The sequence below is a fragment of the Lagenorhynchus albirostris genome, chromosome 7 (genome assembly GCF_949774975.1).
Source record: "Lagenorhynchus albirostris chromosome 7, mLagAlb1.1, whole genome shotgun sequence".
NCBI classification, from domain to species: Eukaryota; Metazoa; Chordata; class Mammalia; order Artiodactyla; family Delphinidae; genus Lagenorhynchus; species Lagenorhynchus albirostris.
This window is the reverse complement of record NC_083101.1, coordinates 105,347,083-105,368,212: the sequence shown is the minus strand read 5'-3', so window position 1 is coordinate 105,368,212 and position 21,130 is coordinate 105,347,083. Positions and strand designations below refer to the sequence as shown.

The 21,130-nt window shown below is 37.3% G+C and overlaps 1 protein-coding gene across 5 annotated transcripts in view; it reads right to left on the bottom strand.

The window, feature by feature from the left end:
* HMBOX1 (homeobox containing 1) overlaps positions 1 to 21,130 on the bottom strand; it is a 175,732-nt gene that overhangs the window by 37,272 nt on the left and 117,330 nt on the right. For all 5 annotated transcript variants that reach the window (XR_009541698.1, XM_060155777.1, XM_060155778.1 and 2 more), the window contains exons 5-6: positions 13,712 to 13,822; positions 3,018 to 3,171 (exon numbers count right to left, since the gene is read on the bottom strand). Coding sequence is in view for 4 of the 5 variants with exons in the window: in XM_060155777.1 (XP_060011760.1) it covers positions 3,018 to 3,171; positions 13,712 to 13,822 (265 nt within the window). In the remaining variant the exon portion in view is untranslated. The remainder of the gene's footprint in view (positions 1 to 3,017; positions 3,172 to 13,711; positions 13,823 to 21,130) is intronic.

Genomic DNA, 21,130 nt, shown 5'->3' with positions numbered 1-21,130 from the left:
AATTAGAGAGAAAAGACCCATCATTATAAACAATGAATTATTAAATCTTGTACTCTGAAAAGCAGGGCCAGATGTGGAAAAGGATGCAGAAGCACAATACTTTTGTTATGTGAATCAGTGAAATATTTATCTGTTTCTGTCATGGTCACATAGGACATTTTCTAAAATATTTCAATGTACTTAATGTTTGCTTTTTAATTTATATTTGTATTTCCTTAAAATTTTGAGTAAAGAGAAAAATAGAAACAAATCATTATGGGTCAAATATAACCACTGTTTTTCTATTGGGGATGAGATACAGTTGTTCTGTATTAGAGCTGTCTGACAAAATTTTCTGTGATGATAGAAATGTTACATATCTGTGTTGTCTAAAACTATAGTCAGTAACCATATATGACTACTGGGCGCTTGAAATGTGGCTAGTGTGACTGAGGAACTGAATTTTAAATTTTTAAAAATTTATATAATTTAAATCTAAATAGCCACAGGTGGCCATGATCAGACAGCACAGTTCTAGATGACTATAGCTCTCCTTTCTATCTGCAATATTTTCCCGCTTCCTTTTGACCTAATTAAATCACCACATCCTCTCTTAATCAATGCAAGATCTTGAAGCACAATGTACCTTTCCTTTCCTACATGTATTACAATTGCAATTTTACCTTGATTTGTATGACTGTTTCATTAACTTCTGTTTCTCCAACCTGACTCTTTAGGAGGGAGTTTGCAATGTTCACTATTGTACTGCTGTCACTACAGTGACAAGCAAATATTTATTAAGTAAATGTTACTATTAGATAACATCATGTAGTTGAGTTTTTGTGATATATGAAGGCTTTACATTTCTCCTAGTTCCATGTGATTTGATCCAAAATTTAGAGCATCCTTTAACACGCACATAATATACATACAAAGTGGAGAGAACCATACTATGAACCCCCAGGTAAACATCACCTAACTATAGAAATCAGTAATTTACTGATACCACTCGTTTTATACACACCCTTGCCCCTGCCTTTACGCCTTGTGTTATTCTGAGGTAAATCCCAGATATCACTTCATCATATTATTATACATTTTAATACATGTTTCTAAAAGACAAGAACTCTAATTTTTATAAATGTAGTACCGTTTACATATAAGTGACCATTATCGTAACTGAAACAAGAATCACTATTTATCCAGTGTTCAAATTTCTTCAACTGTCTGAAGATTTAAAAAAAAAATAAACACTTGAAGAAACTGAGTTATTATTCTTAGGGTCTCTCACACCATGAATCTGGTTGACTTAAACCCCTGTGGTGTTAACAAAATTTTGTTCCATATTTCCTAAAAACCTGGAGTTGGATCTAGAAATTCGATTTGATTCAGCTTCAATTTTGTTAGAAAGAATACTCTGTAGGTGGTGTCTTAACATCCTCTAAGTACATAATACCTCCTTGTATATCTTTATGGGATGTTAGCAGCTATCAATGATTATTGTCTGATAATAATGATAGTCTAATCATCTTTTTTCCATTTATTAGTTGGAATTCTTCCTCAGGGAAAAACTACCTGGTTAATCGAAGTTTATATGTGCAGAACAAGTTATATTTTAGAGATAAGGAAGCTAAAGCTCAGAATTTCTGACCTGAACAAAGTCACACAGCTGGTTAATGGCAAAGCCAAAATCAGGCTTCAGGTCTTCTGACTCTGAGCCAAATGCTCTTTTCAGTATACCATTCGATTGGTCAGATTAGATAATAGGAAAAAAAATGTGAAACTGGCTCAGTGTAAATATGTACCTGATTAGAATTTAAATCTAGTTTTAAACATTCAATTCCACTCTTTTCTATTATTTAAATTATTGAGAAATCACAATATGAAAAAGTTCAATTGTTTTCACCTCTGCCTAATATATTCTTTTTCTCTACATTTTAATCTTAGGAAGTAAATACTTTTCTAATAGAAAATTACTACCTTATTGCATATAAACTCCATCAAACCAAGATTCTGTAAACATTACTTACAGGTAGGAGACTAAAAGGATAATTATACTATAGGATCCACCCTAAATATATTGAACATTTCATAACCATATTTAATTAACTTATATGATTTCCAATAGGAAAAACTGAAGCTAAGGTCAAATTCAAGTTTAAAAAGTACTGAGTACCGGGACTTCCCTGGTGGCGTAGTGGTTAAAAATCCGCCTGCCAATGCAGGGGATACAGGTTTGATCCCTGGTCCAGGAAGATCTCACATGCCGCAGAGCAACTAAGCCCGTGCGCCACAACTACTGAGCCTGTGCTCTAGAACCGTCGAGCCACAACTACTGAGCTTGCGTGCTGCAACTACTGAAGCCCTCGCGCCTAGAGCCCATGCTCCCCAATAAGAGACCCACTGCAATGAGAAGCCCGCGCACCACAATGAAGAATAGCCAGCCCCTGCTTGTCGCAACCAGAGAAAGCCTGCGTGCGGCAACCAAGACCCAATGCAGACAAAAAAATAACTCAATTAATTTTTTTTTAAACTGTAAAAAAAAAAAAAAACTTAAAATAAAAAAAAGCACCACTATGGATCAGGTACCAGTGCTAGAGTCAGAGGATATGAAATCAAAGTCAAAAACATGTACTTCTAACCTCTGGGACTAAGCTCATCTAGGCTATACTCCTTATCAAAGAAAGTTAAGTCTCAGTGGCCTCCTACACAATTATTTAATATTTTTTATAAAAATAAGACTTCAAAGAGTCTTTCTAAAACATAATACAAAGATCTAAACTCAAAAAAATTATTCTACAGTTTCTTAAATTACTGAGGACAAAAATTATATTGATAGATACTAACTCTGGTTTTATGAATTCTCAATGGTAAGATCATTTTATTTCAATAATACAGCACTTATAGTACTCCAAAATACTTTTAGAGATAAAACCTAGATCTCAAATTACTTGTTTGAAATGAAAAGTGTCCAAATCTATCCTAAGTTTCTCTTTCCTAAGTTTGGGAGATTGCTCCTAGGAAAAGGAGACATGTACCTTTCCATGACAGCCAGGCACTCCTTTCTCCAGGTAAATCGACTCCCTCGTCGCAGTCGGAAGGTGCCAGATGTAGCTGAGACTGGGGGAGGCGTTTGTCTCCATTCCGGGTCCTCTATTGGAATGGGCGCGGGTCTCATACTTAGTGTAGCTCCTGAAATAAATGAGACTTTTTGGGGCAAATATCTTGCAATTTACTAAAACCAATACGACAAATATATCATGAAATCAACAATAAACTTTTGCCCCTTCACTGGAAATTGCAGGCCCAATACTTTTGGTATTTATATTTTAAAAACATTATTTGACCAAAATAAAAATCCAAGGAGACAAAAACTCTTCCTTAAAAAGTCCATCTATTTTACTTTACTTTGCTTATTTTATTTTATTTTGCCACGCTGCGTGGCTTGCAGGATCCTAGTTCCCCGACCAGGGATTGAATCTATGCTCTCAGCAGTGAAAGTGCAGTGTCCTAACCACTGCACTGCCAGGGAACTCCCCCATTATTATTTTAAATGTCATTTTTTTCAGTTAGTCATTTGTCTTTTATCTTTGTTTATGTCAATTTTTGAAACAAAGCTCAAAATCTGTCTCTTCAGGGGAATAAGAACATACGGTCTTTGGCCCAGTGACAACCCTTAATCAGAGTATCTTCCTCTGAAAAATTTCTCTTGAAATTCCTACTTGACAGTTTTAATCTTTCTGAACAATGTATCCTACACGTTCAGAACCTTTCATTACCATTCAAAAGACTTCTTGTTGTTGAGAAAATGGAGCCCTTTAATCAATGTATGCAGGTAGGAGATGAATTTAAAATAACACTAATTGTTGCAAACTCTTTTAAAAAAAGTCAAATATAGCATCAAAAGAAGAGATGATATTTGATATGTTTTTAGTCTATTAACTAATTCAGATCTCCATAAGTCTACTACCTGTTAATGCTATACTATTTTTTTACCTCTTGAATGTAATAAAACCAATGGAAAAAAATGTACAATTGAGATATTTTACTAAATCAGACTAGACTTTTCTCAGCCTGAACTGGTGATAATGCATGTATGCATATATTTCTTTCTTCATAACAGGAATTATACTCTATTTATTGTACCTTGCAATTAATACCAAGGGTAGCATTTCTACTTTACTACACACAGATTTGTTTCTTGATGTCCCCTTAATGGCTACATCTTTATATGCACTGTCTCATACAGATGTCCAATATTTCAACCAATCCCGATTTTCCTTTCCAAACCTGTTGTCCTGCATTCTCTCCCATTCAAGTAAATGGCATCCCTATTCTTTAAATTGCTCAGCTCAAAAATCTCAGAATCACCTTTGCCTCTGCTATTTTTCCCCACCTACTATATATCTAATGCACAGGCAAATCCTGTCAATTTTATCTTCAAACTATATCCAGAATCAGACGAATTTATATTACCTTCACTGCTACCACTTTAGAGTAAGCCAGCATCATCTCTCCTAAGCATAATTCCCTGGGATAGGTTCCAAGGATGGCCCTTCACAATAAGTCACACCTCCTGGTAATCATGCCCCTGAATCTGAGCTGGTGCTGTGATGCCTTTTGACAACATGGACATAGTTTGAGGCTAGGTCATAAGGAGCTTTGCAACTTCTGACTAGATCTCCTGGAATGCTGGTTCTGGGGGAAGCCAGCTGCCATATAAGAAGTATGACTACCCTGAGACCACGATGTTGTAAGGAAGCCAAAGCTAGCCACATGGAGTGAAAGATGCCCAGTCTGCCTCCAGGTGCTCCTGTGAAACCCACCCAGGTGCCAGACATTTGAGGAAAAAAGCCAGTTTGGACATTCTAGCTGCAGCAGACACCATGTGGAGAAGTGTAGAACCCAGCTGACAGAAATAAGGCCCTAGACATACAGCCCTAATATAGTTGTGTGGTAGCCAGCTTCCAAGGTGGCGCCTAAGGATTGCCAACTCCTGGTATTCACCTCGTTGTACCAGGATTAGTTTATGTGACCAATAACATATGGTAGAAGTAATGATATGCCACTTTCAGGGATTAGACTGTAGAATACACTGTGGTGTCTGTGTTGCTGCTCTGGCTCTTAGATCACTTGCTCAGGGGAAAACTAGCTGCCATGTAGCAAGAACACTCAGCAAGCCAATGGCCAGGCCCATGTGGAGGACCTGCTATCTCTGGCCAATAGGCAATAACGACCTGGGGCTTTCCAAGACTCATGGGAGTGACCTTAGAAGCAGACTGTCCTGCCCTGGTGACTGCAGACCTGGCTGACAGCTCGACTACAATGTCATGAGAACTCTGAGCCAGAACCTCCTTAGCTAAGCTGCTCCTGAATTCCTGACCCACAGAAATTGTGAGATAATAAATGTTTGCTGTTTTCAGCTCCTAACCTGTAGGGTAATTTGTTACACAATAATATAGAACTAATATAAGACATCACAACCACCTCCAGTTGTTTATTTCCCCAATTCCCTGACACACTGAGTATTATTAGTATAAGTGTTATTAATTATTCACATTTATAAATTTGGCAGACAAAAAATTCTCTTTAATATATAAAGATTTCACTATTAGTAAGAATGAGCATCTTTTCCTGTTTCTGACAATTACTTCTCTTGTGAATTTATATCTTTTGTCCTTTTTTCTTTTGAGTTACTCCTCTTATTGGTGTGTAGATACCATACCAATTGCTAGTCATATAGATTGCAACTATTTTTCTCCAGCTTTTCATTCATCTTTTTATTTATGATGTTTCGAGATCTTAATTTTTGTACAGTCAAATCTGTTAATCTGTTCTTTTATGGTCAATGCATTTTATATAACTCAGAATACTTTTATAGTTTTTACTTTTGTTTGAACTCTTAATAGATATATGATTTCCTGTCATGTGTGATGTAAAGTAAATATCTGACCTCTTCCTCAAATGGGCAAGTGTGTCACCGACACATTAGAGACCTACTGGCTTAAAAGGTGTGGCACAGTCTGGTCTTCTGCCACACTGCCACACAGCCACACTCGTTCATTTACATATTGTCTCTTTTTGGTACTATAATGCAGAGTTGCGTAGCTGTGACAGAGACCACACAGCTTGCAAAGCTTAAAATATTTACTATCTGGCCCTTTACAGGAAGAGTTTGCTAACCCCTGATTTAAAAAATTCCTGTCCTACACACTATGAAACTCTAAACTGAAACCTTTCTTTAGGTAGTTCAAGAAAGAGGGATCCATTCTGCCAAAATAACTTGGCAATTAGGTCTGGGCTCAATTCAAAGTTAACAAAGTTTAGGCGTAAGAAGTAACTATGGGTCTAGAGGGTTTCAAACTCCTTGTTTTGGTACTTTTCGGGATGCAAGCAGGATTGACAGTATAATGAGGGCTCTGGGATCTACCTAAGCTAGATTATATAAGCTTTATTCTACAGCCATGATAAAAGGTCCAAAACGGAGCCAAACTTGCTACCATGGCTAATAAAGACAGAGGTAGAAATGACCTGGTTAAGGCAGCCAGGTCCTCTCATCCAAGGTCTGGCTCTGGTAAAAGGATAGAGGGTTTCAGGGCTTCATTGGGTGGAGGGTGAGAAATAGGTCAGTAAGTTGCTACTAGTAGGCCATATCTGTAACTATGGCATGCTTTCTTAGAGTGATAAATGGGCACAAATAAGACAAAGAATACAAAGAATCTTAACTGAGTCATGAGGTTGAAGGAAATGAGCCAACTGATAATAATGGTTCTTCCCTGGTATTAGGGTTTATTGGTAATATAACTATGCTTCTTTACAATATCCTGTATTGTCCAGGTTTTCTATAAAAAGGAAACTTAGATGAAATAAAATTGGTCAGGAAGTCAAAGAAAGGGGGAGAGAGGGAAGGAGGAAAAAAAAGAAGAGAGAGAAGTAAGTAATGGCCTGGTTACTTTAAAAGAAATCAAGGCAAGTTATGCATAGAAGGTGGAAACTCCGAATAATTTCAAACTTGTAAACATACTTAATTTGAAACATAATATTATCATATTTCTTTTGAGGTTTTTGTCTTGTTCCTTTTTCTTTTTCAATGTAGTAGTATTTAAAAATAGCAGAAGAGGGCTTCCCTTGTGGCGCAGTGGTTGAGAGTCCTCCTGCCGATGCAGGGGACACGGGTTCGTGCCGCGGTCTGGGAAGATCCCACATGCCGTGGAGCGGCTGGGCCCGTGAGCCATGGCCGCTGAGCCTGCGCGTCCGGAGCCTGTGCTCCGCAATGGGAGAGGCCACAACAGTGAGAGGCCCGCGTACCGCAAAAAAAAAAAAAAAAAAAATAGCAGAAGAGGGAATTAATTACCAGGTGGTCCAGTGGTTAGGACTCTACGTTTTCACTGCCGAGGGCATGGGTTCGATCCCTGTTTGGGGAACTAAGATCCCGCAAGCCGCGTGGCAAAAAAAAAAAAAAAAAAAAAAAAGCACAAGAAAAACTCTGGAAACACTACAACAGATTTGTTCTAGAAACCTGTTCCTCTTGCTTTGGTTGAAACAGATGGAGAGCAATGAATAACCCAAGAATGGGTTCACAATTATGCAGGAACAATGTATGTAAGAATTTAAATCCCTCTGAAGTAAAATACAGGCATTCTAGATTGGCTAAAGAACCCACTATTTTCTTCCCTATAGGAAGCGTGTTACCTGTGTTCTCTACAGAAACGTTTTTTTCTCCACATTATATCTGGGTCCCCATTAAGACAAAATATTGCAGATTTATCTAGCAGATCTAAACCCAGAGAAAACAAAACTCTTCCTAATTTGCTGATAGATTTTAACATTTTGGTAACTGTTCTCTTTGCATCTATAATCATTTTCTTGCTTATCAGGGTTACTTTCGGGTGAGCCTTTGCCAATCAGCTAATAAAAGAATGACTACAAGCATGTTATTACTGCTCCATTCATAGACACTAGCTTCTCCAAAAGTAATTTTTCATCTTCCCCCACATCATAAACATGATTTCCCTGAGGCTCTACTCCCTGCAACAGTGAAGGGAGGAGGCATACTCTGCTCTCCAAATTTACTTCATGTGCAAACTTTATTTAATTGTTTAATTTAGAAATATGCAGAATCACCGCCATGAGCCAAAAAGAACTCATCAAACCCTGTCTGCTATAGTAATGTTTAAATTAGACAAGAGAGAGGACTGTTGAGCTTAATTTGATTAAATAAAGGGGCTCTTGATATCAACCATACTGAATTTAGTACTCACTGCTTTTTAAAAATAGGCATTTTCTTGTAAATGTTTTCATAAGAAACAAGATAAAATGTATTTGATCAGTTTCCATCAGCCTATTTTATTCATAAGCCTTGGCAGGCTTTAGATTATGCTGGGAAATTCTGGTGATTGGTCTGTTTAGCAGAGAACTACACTGTATCTATAGGATTATCAGTAAAAATAACCTAAATATGCACTCTATTATTTTTCTTGCTGAGTCCACTAAAAGAGAGACTAAAAAAACCTATTCAAATGGATCCAGAGTGAAGAGGTTGAAAAAGAGAAGAACATCAATCAACGTATACAGAGAGAAATGCTCTGAGCCCAGGGATAAAGGCACAGAATGTACAAATACTTTTTGTTTTTTTTCTAAATGCTTAAATTTAGAGGGAAAAAAAGTACTTTTTCACCGTGTGAGTGTCCTTAATTTTGCATTTTTTCTCAGAATATATGCAAAGTGATGGTACCATTTACATTTCTTCCAATGAGCTATCTGTCCTGGACAGAGAAAAAACATGAAATAAAAGAACTATCAATAAAAATCACTGACATCTTATTTCTCTACCTAACTGCCTCTCAAAAGCAGGTCTGAACTATGTAAACCTAGGTTCTTCAGTTGTTTTATATCTTAAAAGCTATTAACAAGGTAGATTAATTTCTTTTTTTGCCTCTCTCCCTCTTTGCCTCCCTCCCTCTCCTATTTTCATTACACTTTATATGTATTTTTGGAATATACAACACAAGTGCATGGAATAAAATTTAGAAAGACACAAAAAGGTTACATAGTTAACAGTGTCCCTGCCACTCCCATCCTCCCCTTCTCTCAGTTCCCCGCCACAGAGCTATTCTTATCAGTTCCTAATATACCCTTCCAGAGATGTTCCAAGTTTATATAATCACGTGTGTGTGTGTGTATGTGTGTATTCCCTACATAAATGGCAATATACTATATCCATTGTTTTCTACCTTACTTTATTCACTGATGAATTTGATATTCCTACATATAAATTCAATTCATATAAAGCCACCTTAAAAAAAATTGCTATATAGGGCTTCCCTGGTGGCACAGTGGTTGGGAGTCTGCCTGCCGATGCGGGGGGCACGGGTTCATGCCCCGGTCTGGGAGGATCCCGCATACCACAGAGCGGCTGGGCCCATGGGCCATGACCGCTGGGCCTGAGTGTCCGGAGCCTGTGCTCTGCGGCGGGAGGGGCCGCAACGGTGAGCGGCCCATGTACTGCGCAAAAAAAAAAAAAAAAGCTATATAGCCTCCACAGTATTCCATTATACAGATATACCATAATTTATTTAACCACTTCTCGACTGAGGGACATTTAGTTGGATTCCAATCACCTCTGCAATGACTTGCAAAGAAAATTCTGATGTATTATATAAAAGTGAATACTGACTAGACACTGGATAAGGTATTCTTAGATGCTAATGTAATGTTAGTTCATCTTATCACACAATATTAATTTGGAACTATCATCATATAATAGTTCCAAAGTGTCCATGAAATAAGAATAAATTCTTTAGCTAAAACCAAGGGTTATTTTAAACTCAATAAAATAAAACTGCATTTATCTAGAAAAAATTCTATACCATATTAGCTCTTTTAATAAAGGTGAAAGTGCAAAGAAAAACTTAAAAAAATTAAATTTCAACTGGTAATATCCAATTACTGTTGATGCAACAAAAAGGACCAATTTGACAATTACAAACTTATCCCCTTCTTTTCAGCTAACTCTGAATTACATCCTACAGAAAACTAGAAACTAGACTACAAAGAACTGGACTAGGAAGCTAGAAAGAACTCAGAACTAGAATGGATTTGATTCTTAAATAAAAAATAGGAAGTCCTTTTACAGGGGGACAGTTGGTAATGCAACTTCATAGAAAAGCAAATGCATATAATTAGGGGTACTTACTGTTAAAAGGAGGAGGCACTATATCCTTAAAGAAAAAAACACCTGCTAATTAACAGCTGGATGAATGCTGTTAGCCCTTTCCCATTTTCCTGTTAAAACTGGATTCCAATAGTAGTATTCCACAGTCGGCAGTGCTGTCAGATCAGCTACAACAATGCCGACATGATAGTCCGCCTTCCTGCTTGTAATGAATTCATTTTCCTGGTATCCCAGTCCCTGTCTGAGATTGAAGTCCAGCCCTGAAATCCAGTGTGGTAATTTAGCTTTACCAGCTATGATTAGATTACATGTCAGGCACTGATCTAAGTGCCAAATCCAAGAGACAAAAATCCCTTCTCTTATGGAGGCTGGTTACCTGGCACAGTTGGACTTGTGTTTGTCTTTCAAATTCTTCATTGCTCTGCTGTATATATTTTGGAACATCTTAACAATCCCTCTGATACTCCCCCTGGTAGCCAATTGCTGGCATGTGACCAGGTTTATGAAGCCCTTGGGCACAGTTCCTTATTTACCTAGCCCAACTCTTGTTATCAATATCATAGCCTAAGCTGCTCTATTAAACAGACCAAGTGCCAAGTTTTTGTTCCTTTCCATCTGATTTGCTCTGCTGTGAGTCACGGGAGAAGTCAGCTCTTTGGGAAGACTGCTTAGAGCTCAGATGGAAGTGTTGCCTCAACATGAGTCTTTAGACTGCGCTGTCCTATATGGTAGCCGCTAGCCACACGTGGTTATTGAGCACTTGAAATATGGCTGATTGCAGATGGCATGTGCTTTAAGTGTAAAATACACATTGTATTTCAAAGAAAAAGAAAGAAAAGGAAAAAGAGAGAGAGAGAAAAAAAGGAAGAAAGGAAGGACTGAAGGAAGAGAGAGAAGGAAAGCTCTCAGTAATTTTTTGAAGTGTTGATTAAATGTTGAAGTGATAATACAAGCATAAATATTGATACATTATCAAAATTAATTTTAGCTATTTCTTCTTTTTAAAATGTGGCTACTAGATAATTTAAATTACATATGTCATTTGCATTATATTTCTACTAAACTGTGCTGTTTTAGAACATTTAACTAATGGCAGCAACAACAGAGTCATTATTTTGAGAGGTTTGCCTGTATATCTAGATATCATTAGAAAAATATCTAAAAAGGGAAGTTCCTCTTTGTAGAAAAACTGCCAGCTAGTAAATATTGAAGGAATGCTAGATTACATCATCACCATTTTGCAATCCCCCATCAGAATAACTGATTCAGGTGAGCATCATCAATGGACGCTAAGACCACTGGCAAAGCTTGTTGCAGAAAAGGCTATTCATCCAGCGGCAAAGTAATGCCCTACAGATTATTTAAAAGCTGCAAAAACAGGATCCGGTGGCCACCACTTTAACAAACAATCAAACTTAGCACATGAGTAGTGCTACTACCTGACACTACATACCTCTTGACATGTGGTAACGTGAGGTATACATTACCTACAAAGCATTTTGCCCCAATGTTTTATTGTGAAAAATTTCAAACATACAGCAACAATGAAAGAATTTTATAGTGAAAATCTGTACCCATACCATCTAATATTTTACTATACCTAGTTTATCACATATCCATCTCCCTATTCATTTTATTTTGATTTGTTTCAAAGTTAACTGCAGCCATTAGTAAATGTCCTCCCTAAACAATCTATGAAGTACTCTTGTCAAAAACTATTTAACCTGAATCTAATCAAGCCTCTAATCCTAACTTCCAGTGTATGTGAAATACACAGGCTATAGAGGAACAAGTTAGTCGACACTACGAGGATACAGAAAAGCCCAGAATGTGAGACTTCTGTAAGGTTAGGTGGTTTAAAAAGTTTATGTCATGAAAGAAAAATTTTAAGTGACTAGTTTTAAGACTCTAAAGAGACATAACAAATTCCAATCTGTCAACCTAAATCACATACTATTTAATGAAAAAAAAAGCTGATAAATCAGCAGTACAGGATTAACAGATACAAAGTACTATACATAAAATATATAAGCAACAAGGATTTACTGTATAGTACAGGGAACTATATTCAATATCTTGTAAAACCTATAATGGAAAATAATCTGAAAAAATATATATAATTGAATCACTTTGCTGTACAGCTGAAACTAACATAATATTGTAAATCAACTATACTTCAATTAAAAAATTAATTCTAAAAAAAGTTACAAAAGACAATCTTGCAACAACTAAAGAAATGTGAATATGGACTGAATATTAGGTGTTATTATGGAATTAAAATTAATTTTCTTAGATGTGATTGTAGGGGCTGTGGTTATGTAGGCGATTACCCTTTTTTCAGGAGACGAATGCTAAAGAGAGAAAGTATGTGTTTGTATACACACATACATACATTTTAAAATTTATTCATTTATTTATTTTATAGGGAAAAACAAATATAGCAAAATGTTAACAATTGTATCTACGAAGAGGATAAACAGGTGTTAGCTGTGCTGGTCTTTTAATTTTTCTGTATATCTGAAATATAAAAAATGGGGGGCTGGGTAGATTAAAAAATTCATTGCGAAGAGATTGATACGGTCTGTTCTGTTTTGTCTGCCTGAGCCTTTCAAAGTGATCTTTGGGAAAAAAAAATCTAAGCACAGATACACACACACAAATATGTCTCTATAACATTATTTCCACCTCAGAGCCAATGCTATTATTAGCTAAGAGCCTTCAATACTCGATATTCGAATTGATAATTTAGTCTGTAAGCAAAGGCTTTAATGCTGTAGTACTACAGAAGATAGTTCAATCACAAGGTTAAACTTGAGACAGATCTCACTGCCACCAGTCTGTGTAATGTGTAGATTGAGGGAGTCCATCACAAACTTCAGATTTTACTTATATACCACCATTAAAAGCATCCTGCAATAGATCTTGCCTCTTCCTGGCAACTTCTGACACAAAGGTTTTTGTGATCTTTTTAAAGATTTCAGTCTATTTTCCAACCTACTGCTGCCCCCAAAGTCAACAGGGCAGCTTCACCCTAAAGCCCAAAGACACATTCATTACCCAAAATTAGAATTAGAAAGAGAAAATCATTAGCAGGAATCATTGGATATGGTATAGCATGAACAAAATAAAAGTATTAAATTTATATTACTAACTAAAACAAGATTTACAAAAACACATATAAAACTAGGTATGGAATCTTATATGTACCAATACCTATAGGTGAGGGAAAAAAAATTGGCTACTATCATGACCTTTCTTTCAAATTATGGTTAGAAATGTCATATAACCTGGAAAACAAAGAGGCACCTTGGAGGAAGTAGTGAAAATGACTAGATAATATTAGACACTAAGCTAAAAATTGGTACAATCAGGGCTTAGGTTTTACAGTTAAGAGTGTTCTTTGGCATAAAGGAACAACAGTAAAGTATGAAACTACCTTGGGGAAGACAAACCAAGGAACACTATGGAGTGGAATGGAATCCAATTATGGAGTCAATAAAGTAATTAATTTATATTTGTCCCATTTCAGATGCAATAAAAAAAGGAAAAAATATTTACCAGGGTTTGTCTTTTCAAGCTGATACCATCGGTAAAACGCTCTTTTCTTCTGTTCACTCAGGTCTGATCCCTGCTGCAACAGCCAGTGAGAGATCCGGCTCTGACTGATACCTGTGGAGAAAGAGAAACAGCTGCTGTGGATACTGCAATTACAGGGAAGTTAATGAGGGATCTGTTGGTTCTAGGTTATTGGGTACTTTATTCTCTGTTAATTCTATAAGGAAGCTGCAACTTGAGCAAGGCTTTTAATATTGGGCTTCCTTGTAAAAGCTGACTGCAAGGATATATTCAGAAATGATCTATAAGAGGTCAAAGCATTTTATTTACCAAGACTTAAAAATGGTCTCTAAATTAATTTCTAAACCAGGTTCATGAATGTGAGATAAGTGAAGAGCTATCTAAATAACAGTTGTCAGAAGTTGATTAAGTTTGTGCTCCTTCAACCACCATCACCACCTCCACCCCGATCCTGGTTTAGAACATTAGAACTTTTACCAGATATTTGGAAGAAATAAAATCAAGCCAGCACATTTTGCTACTCATTATTGATACTGATAAAAAGATTGAGGGTCTGGGAAAGGAGAGGTCATTGAAAATACTCTCTTCAATAAGATTTCTGGACTATTTGTTAATTCATTCAGGCTAACTCATTTGTTAATTAATTTTCAGGCTCATCAGTATAGATAGCTAACAGTTGGAAGACTTTTAGAGTTATGCTACAATAGGACCTCTTAAGAAATCTCAAGAGGTAAAGATGTTCTTCTAACAGACTTAACGAAACACTGAATACAATACAAAGCAGTAGTTTTCAGCTATTACTAACAAGTTCTTGAAAGCAATAAATAAGAAATTGAAAGACCTCCATGTGGAAGGTAAAAAAGCATGTCTAAAACTTACTAGAGTATGAGAATAACATGCTTCTTCTGGTCATTATAGCTATTACAAAATGAATAATTCAATATACAACTGGCAAAAGCAAAGAATAATAGGAAATATAAAACTGTCTTATACACCCATAAGGCACTTTCCAAAAGACCATGCAGCTACCATAGAGGGTTAACAGTATATAAACTCTCCCAAGGAATTACTTATGGTAACTGGATAGTAATGAATACCACCTGTGCCAGCACCTGTTTAAAGCTGTAACTCACAACAGAAAGAGTGGTTATCATGAAGTAATCACGCCCCCTAACATAAGAAGAACCAGGAGGTCTGGTTATCACATTTAACTCATTAAAAGCAAGCCCCTAGCTTTTGTACTTTTAAAAACCTACGTTAAAAGAAAATTTGCAGAAATGGGGGAGGGCAGTTTTGTTAAAAGTTGGGCTGAGAAGCATGGTTCTCTGATTGGAAACACCTTTCACTTTCAAAGGGTGAAATTCAAAGAGTCTTTCCAAAACCGAAGAGATTATATTCTCAAATCATTCACACAGCAGTTTTTCAATGGACTGAAGATCTATGTGATACAGGTGCTGGCAGCTATCTCTGTATGCTTGTTCTAAGAGAATGCAAATTATTCAGTATAATTAAATTGGCCATGTTTAGCAATACTTTCACCAAAAGTCTAGTTTCAAACATTATACTATTTTTCACATGACTTTTTGGGTTTTTTTGGCGGCGTTGCGGTGCACGGGTTTCTCATTGCGGTGGCTTCTCTTGTTGCAGAGCACGGGCTCTAGGCGCGCAGGCCTCAGTAGTTGTGGCTCCGGACGCTAGAGCGCAGGCTAAGTAGTTGTGGCGCATGGGCTTAGTTGCTCTGTGGCATGTAGGATCTTCCTGGACCAGGGCTCGAACCCGTGTCCCCTGCATTGGCAGGTGGATTATTAACCACTGTGCCACCAGGGAAGCCCTCACATGAGTTTTTAACAAGAGTGAAGAAATCAACCATGTACCACCATGAAATCAAAACTGATTTTCATGTCAACAAAATGAAACCATTTTACATGGATTCTTACATTGGTATCATACTACTCAAAAAGAGAGGGAATTTGAGGAAAATCTGCTAATAAAAAAACCCAAATATATCGGTTCTGTTACCTACAGTATTAAATCTTCCTCAAACAGTCAGATCACACATAGAACAAACCACAGAGTCTACTAGACATTAGAGGTGTCCAGGTTCTGGCTGTGCTATAGTGGGGCAAGAGGGCAAAAGCCCAGCAAAAGGAGAGTAAATTATGGTATATTCATATAATAAGATACTGTGCAGACTTATGTTCTAAAATAGCCATCAAAACCAAACAATAGAAAACCAAACAAAAAGCCATCAACTCCAAGTGTTGGCAGGGCATATATGAAACTCTCATATTGCTGACGGAAGGGTAAAGTGTCAGGGCCCCTTTGGGAAACAACTGGGCAATATCTACTAAAGCTGAACATACGCATACCATATGATCTAGCAATTTCTTTTCTTGGTATACAGCCCACAGAAATGTGTACATACTCAAAAGAATATGTTCAAAAAACTCGTACTGGAAGGCTTATATGAGCATTGTCTAATCATAGTCCCCAGTTTGAAACAACTCAAATACCCATCAACAGGAAAATGCATAAATTGTGGTATTTATGTATTCTACTACAGACTACTACAACAAATAGAAAAAGGGAAAACTACTGCTACATGAAGTCACATGGATAAATCTCACAAAAATAATGTTGGCCAAAAATAGTCACACATACAGGTAAAAAAAGCCACGCACAATACTGTATGATTCAATTTACATAAAGTTTAAAAACAGACACAATTATATATATGTATATGGATGACAATCAGAATAGTGGTTATCTGTCATTAGGAGGGAGGAGGTTAATTACTGGAGGTAGGATGAGTAAGGCCCATGAAGTGACCAGCACTGTTCTTGATCTTGATCTGGATGGTGGTTACATGTGTGTCTTCACTTTGTAAAAGCCATTAAACTGGACACTTTTCTCTATGTTGTATTTCAATGAAGTTTTCTCAAGAAAGTTTTAAAAATTCTATGAGGTGTTAAAAAAAAAAACAAATGGATATGTATCAATATGGAAAGATCCCCATGATATAAATGGAAAAGTATATAGTTTAATGAATACATATATTTTTACATAATCTACGTTGTTTTGTACAGTAACAAAAGCTCATATATAGCCAAAGATACACAATACGAATTTAGAGTGGCAGACTCTCCCTCCATTGTACACCTCTATATCGTTTTCTTAATCTGTCTACAAATATTTATTAACTTATTTTATTTTAGCCTTTCCCTATAAACACTACACACTTTATTGGCTGCTTTATAAACACTGTAATTAAGTTAAACAAAACAGAAGTGTGAAAAGAAGTTAATTTCAGCCTTCCCTGGCCAAGTCCACTCTGGGGTAATCAGTGTTAACTGTTAATATATGTTGTTGTACAATTTTCTCTATGTGTAATTATTAATTTAATAAAACAAAGGGAGAGAAGGTAATAAAGAATATCCTCCTGTCTAGTCTTTTGTGAGAGGAGGAAACAAACAAGGAACTTCTTCCCTGTAAACTTAATCTCAGTTTTCATGAGAAAACAAAGTAATAAAGCAAGCAGTTTTTCCAGAAAAGGCACTATAAAAATTAAATATGGGGCTTCCCTGTTGGCGCAGTGGTTGAGAGTCTGCCTGCCGATGCAGGGGACACGGGTTCGTGCCCTGGTCTGGGAAGATCCCACATGCCGCGGAGCGGCTGGGCCAGTGAGCCATGGCCACTGAGCCTGCGCGTCTGGAGCCTGTGCTCCGCAACGGGAAAGGCCACAACAGTGAGAGGCCCGCGTACCGCAAAAAAAAAAAATTAAATATGTACAATAATACATTTTACAATGATATTTCTTCGTTAGCAACTTGCTGATCGGTAGGGTTCCTTTAACTTTTCCTTCTGGGGCCGGTCCATGTCTTTGGAACTTCAATTGAGCTAGGTGTCAAAAGGCCCTGCAGCTTCTCTTTACTGTCAGCTCTGGTACCTCTCCTTCAGAGAAAATTTTCCTAACTCCCTTTACTTCCCACTGCTGAACACAATGTCATTCTCCACAAGTTTTAGCTCCTCAAAAGCTCTTTTCTACCTTTCACAGGGCAGAAGAAAAGAAAAATTTACATATAACCTTCATACACTGAGAGACTAAAACTAACCCCTGATTAATTTCTTTCCAATAAGAAAGTGATCACATTGTGTTCAAAGGATGAAAAACCCTTTTTGGCAGTCTCATTCACATTCTTTTCTGAGCTTCAGCTCCATCCTTCCAGTTCCTCAAATGCTATGCTCCCTTCCACCAGAGGGCTCTCCACCACAACGCATTCTTGTCAAAGTCCCTAGTACTACAAATTTAAATGTTTCTTCTTCCTCCAACTTCCTTTGGCACGTGACACTACTGACCCACTCACATCATCTTCATCCTTGGAATGCTGGATACAACTCTCCAACGCAACTTTTCAGTCAACTTCAGGGATTGCTTTGTTATCTCCTTACATGTTAGTGCCCCAAGATTCCATGTTTAAGCATCTTCTTTCATTCTACACACTCTTCCTTCGATCATCTCAACCATCAACAATCAGGGTTTAAAATATCTAAATACCAATGACTTCCAGAACACCAGACTGGTCAAACCATCTGCTAGACAGTTTCATGAGAATTTCCCACAGGTCTTCAATGTAGTAAACTTGATTCATTATCCTCTTCCTTTAAATCTGTTCTTCCTCCTGTGTCCCCCATCTCAATTTTATGTTCCATTCTACTCCTTCCCCCAACTCTCATATGCTTACTAAATCCAATCCCTTTCTCTTCCAAAATTTCTCTTCGTCTCTCCAATCCTCATTCCAGCAGTTTGGAATCTCAGCCTCTTTTGTCTAGATAACTGAAATAACTCTGATGAAAAGAACAAGTCATCTAAGATCCACAAAGTACAAAATCCTCATGATCAGATCCTTTTTAATTAGAAGATCACTTCACAGATGAAAATGTGAAATGTGCTTCTTCAATTTCCTACTTGAGAGCTGCAGTCATCTCTGCAATTCACCTTCCACAGTGTGAGAGAGATGTCTCAAAAAATTTAAGTTATAACACATGCAACCATTCTCCATAAAAATAACTCACAAATGCAGAGAAAAAAGCCCTTCCTCCATCTCTAACCCTTCTCTCATTCCCTAGAGGTATCTCTGTTTATTTGGTGTGAATTCTTCCAAACTCTTTACGATGCATTTAATACACAAACATGTACATATATATATTTAGGGTTTTTTGTGGTTTTTTTTGCGGTATGCGGGCCTCTCACTGTTGTGGCCTCTTCCGTTGCGGAGCACAGTCTCCAGACGCACAGGCTCAGCAGCCATGGCTCACGGGCCCAGCCGCTCCATGGCATGTGGGATCTTCCCGGACCGGGGCACGAACCCGTGTCCCCTGCATCGGCAGGCGGACTCTCAACCACTGCGCCACCAGGGAAGCCCTGGGGTTTTTTTTTTTTAAACACACATTTGGAGTTATCCTATACATAATAAGTAGCAATGTTTCTCCCATAATGTCTTGGAATTTTCTCACGTATCACATTGTGAACCTTCATCATTCTAATGGCTACATGGTATTTTATATCAGAAATATACCATAATCCACTTACACATTTACCTGTTATTAGACATTTCAACTGTTGCTAACATTTTACTATTATAAGTGATGCAATGAACACTCTATGCTTATCTTTGTGCATATAAAGAAATATCTTAGGGCCAATTCACAGGAATGGAGTTTGATTCGTAGCATACGAGTGGCATTTAAGTTTGTGATGGATACTACCAAATTGTCCCCTAAAGAAGATTGTACCCAATTTTATATTCTAACCAACAGTGATAAGAATTTTTCCCTACATCCTCACCATTGCTGCTTATAAAATTTATTTTTAGAGTCTGACTTTCTTTTTGTAAACATTAACACATGCTCATTATAAAAAGAATTCTACACAATTCAGAGGAAAGTAGAACAATTAAGAGGAAAGCTAATTAAAAAAAATGCATCCAGGGCTTCCCTGGTGGCGCAGTGGTTGAGAGTCCGCTTGCCGGGGATGCAGGTTTGTGCCCCGTTCTGGGAAGATCCCACATGCCGCGGAGCGGTTGGGCCCGTGAGCCATGGCCGCTGAGCCTGCGCGTCCGGAGCCTGTGCTCCGCAACGGGAGAGGCCACAACAGTGAGAGGCCCGCGTACCGTAAAAAAAAAAAAAAAACAGCATCCAAATTCTTACCATTTATAAATAACTGCACTTATTACAAGATCACTCCAAGCATATGTGGACATAGAATAGGCAGAAATAATTACTAAAATGAGATAATACTACATGTTGACTTTTTAAATGTAAAAACACCAAATTTAGTTTGATTTGATTTTAACACAAGAAGAAAAATCTAAATAAACTAGAGAGAAGGATCTACTCAAATTTAGTAAATGCTTCTATAGGGGAAATGAGGTTCCTAAGAGTGCAATAAAGCAACAAAAAAGGATCATACGAAAACACTGGGAGGTTGGAAGCACTGTTTTCTAATTTGTGGGCAGTATCTAATGGCTCCTGGCTAAAAAAGCTAAGGAAATTAGCAGACTGTGATAGTTAGTCTCCAAGATGATTCCTAATGATCCTCTTGTTCTTCCTACCTTTGTGTAATCCCCTCCAACACTGCTTCAGGGTTGGTCTGTGCAAACAACAGAATACGGCAGAATATGGTGATTTCTAAGGATAGGTCATGAAAAGTTTCTGCTTTGCTCTCTCTTAATAGTTGGTTCTGAGGAAAGCTAGCTGCCATGTTGTGAGACCACTCAATTAGACCCATGGAGAAATCCATGTGGCAAAGAACTGAAGCATTCTACTAACAGCTATGCAAATGAGGCATCTTGGAAGTGAGTCCCCTAGCCTTAGTTAAGACTTAGTTAAGTCTGCTGATGACTGTAGCCTCCTGAGACACCCTGAATCAGAATGACCCGTCTAAGCTGCTTGACCTATAAAAACTAAGTGAGAGAATAAAAATTTAGGTTGTTTCAAGTTGCTAAGGTCAATGTAATCTCTTATGCAGCAATAGATAACTAATACACATACATATACTATACTTTCCCCATTTCCCTTCCCAGCCTGTACACCCAACTCCTGATATTTGGAAGATATTTTTGTGTAGTCAACATTTACATTCTGTCCTGGACTCATAATTCCCATAGTTGTTTACTCATAGTTGTAGATTTAAATGAATTCAGGATTTACCATACAGTTTCTCAGTTTTTCCATTCCTAAGCTCTGTATTTTTGCTTTTGTTTGTAACTGAGGCATATTTTACATACAGTGAGTGCACTGCTCTTAAGTGTATAATTATTTCCATGCTCCCCTAAAAGATTCCCCTTGTCCTCTTTTCACTTAATGCTTAAATTTTATATTTTAAACTTAATTTTTGGTTAG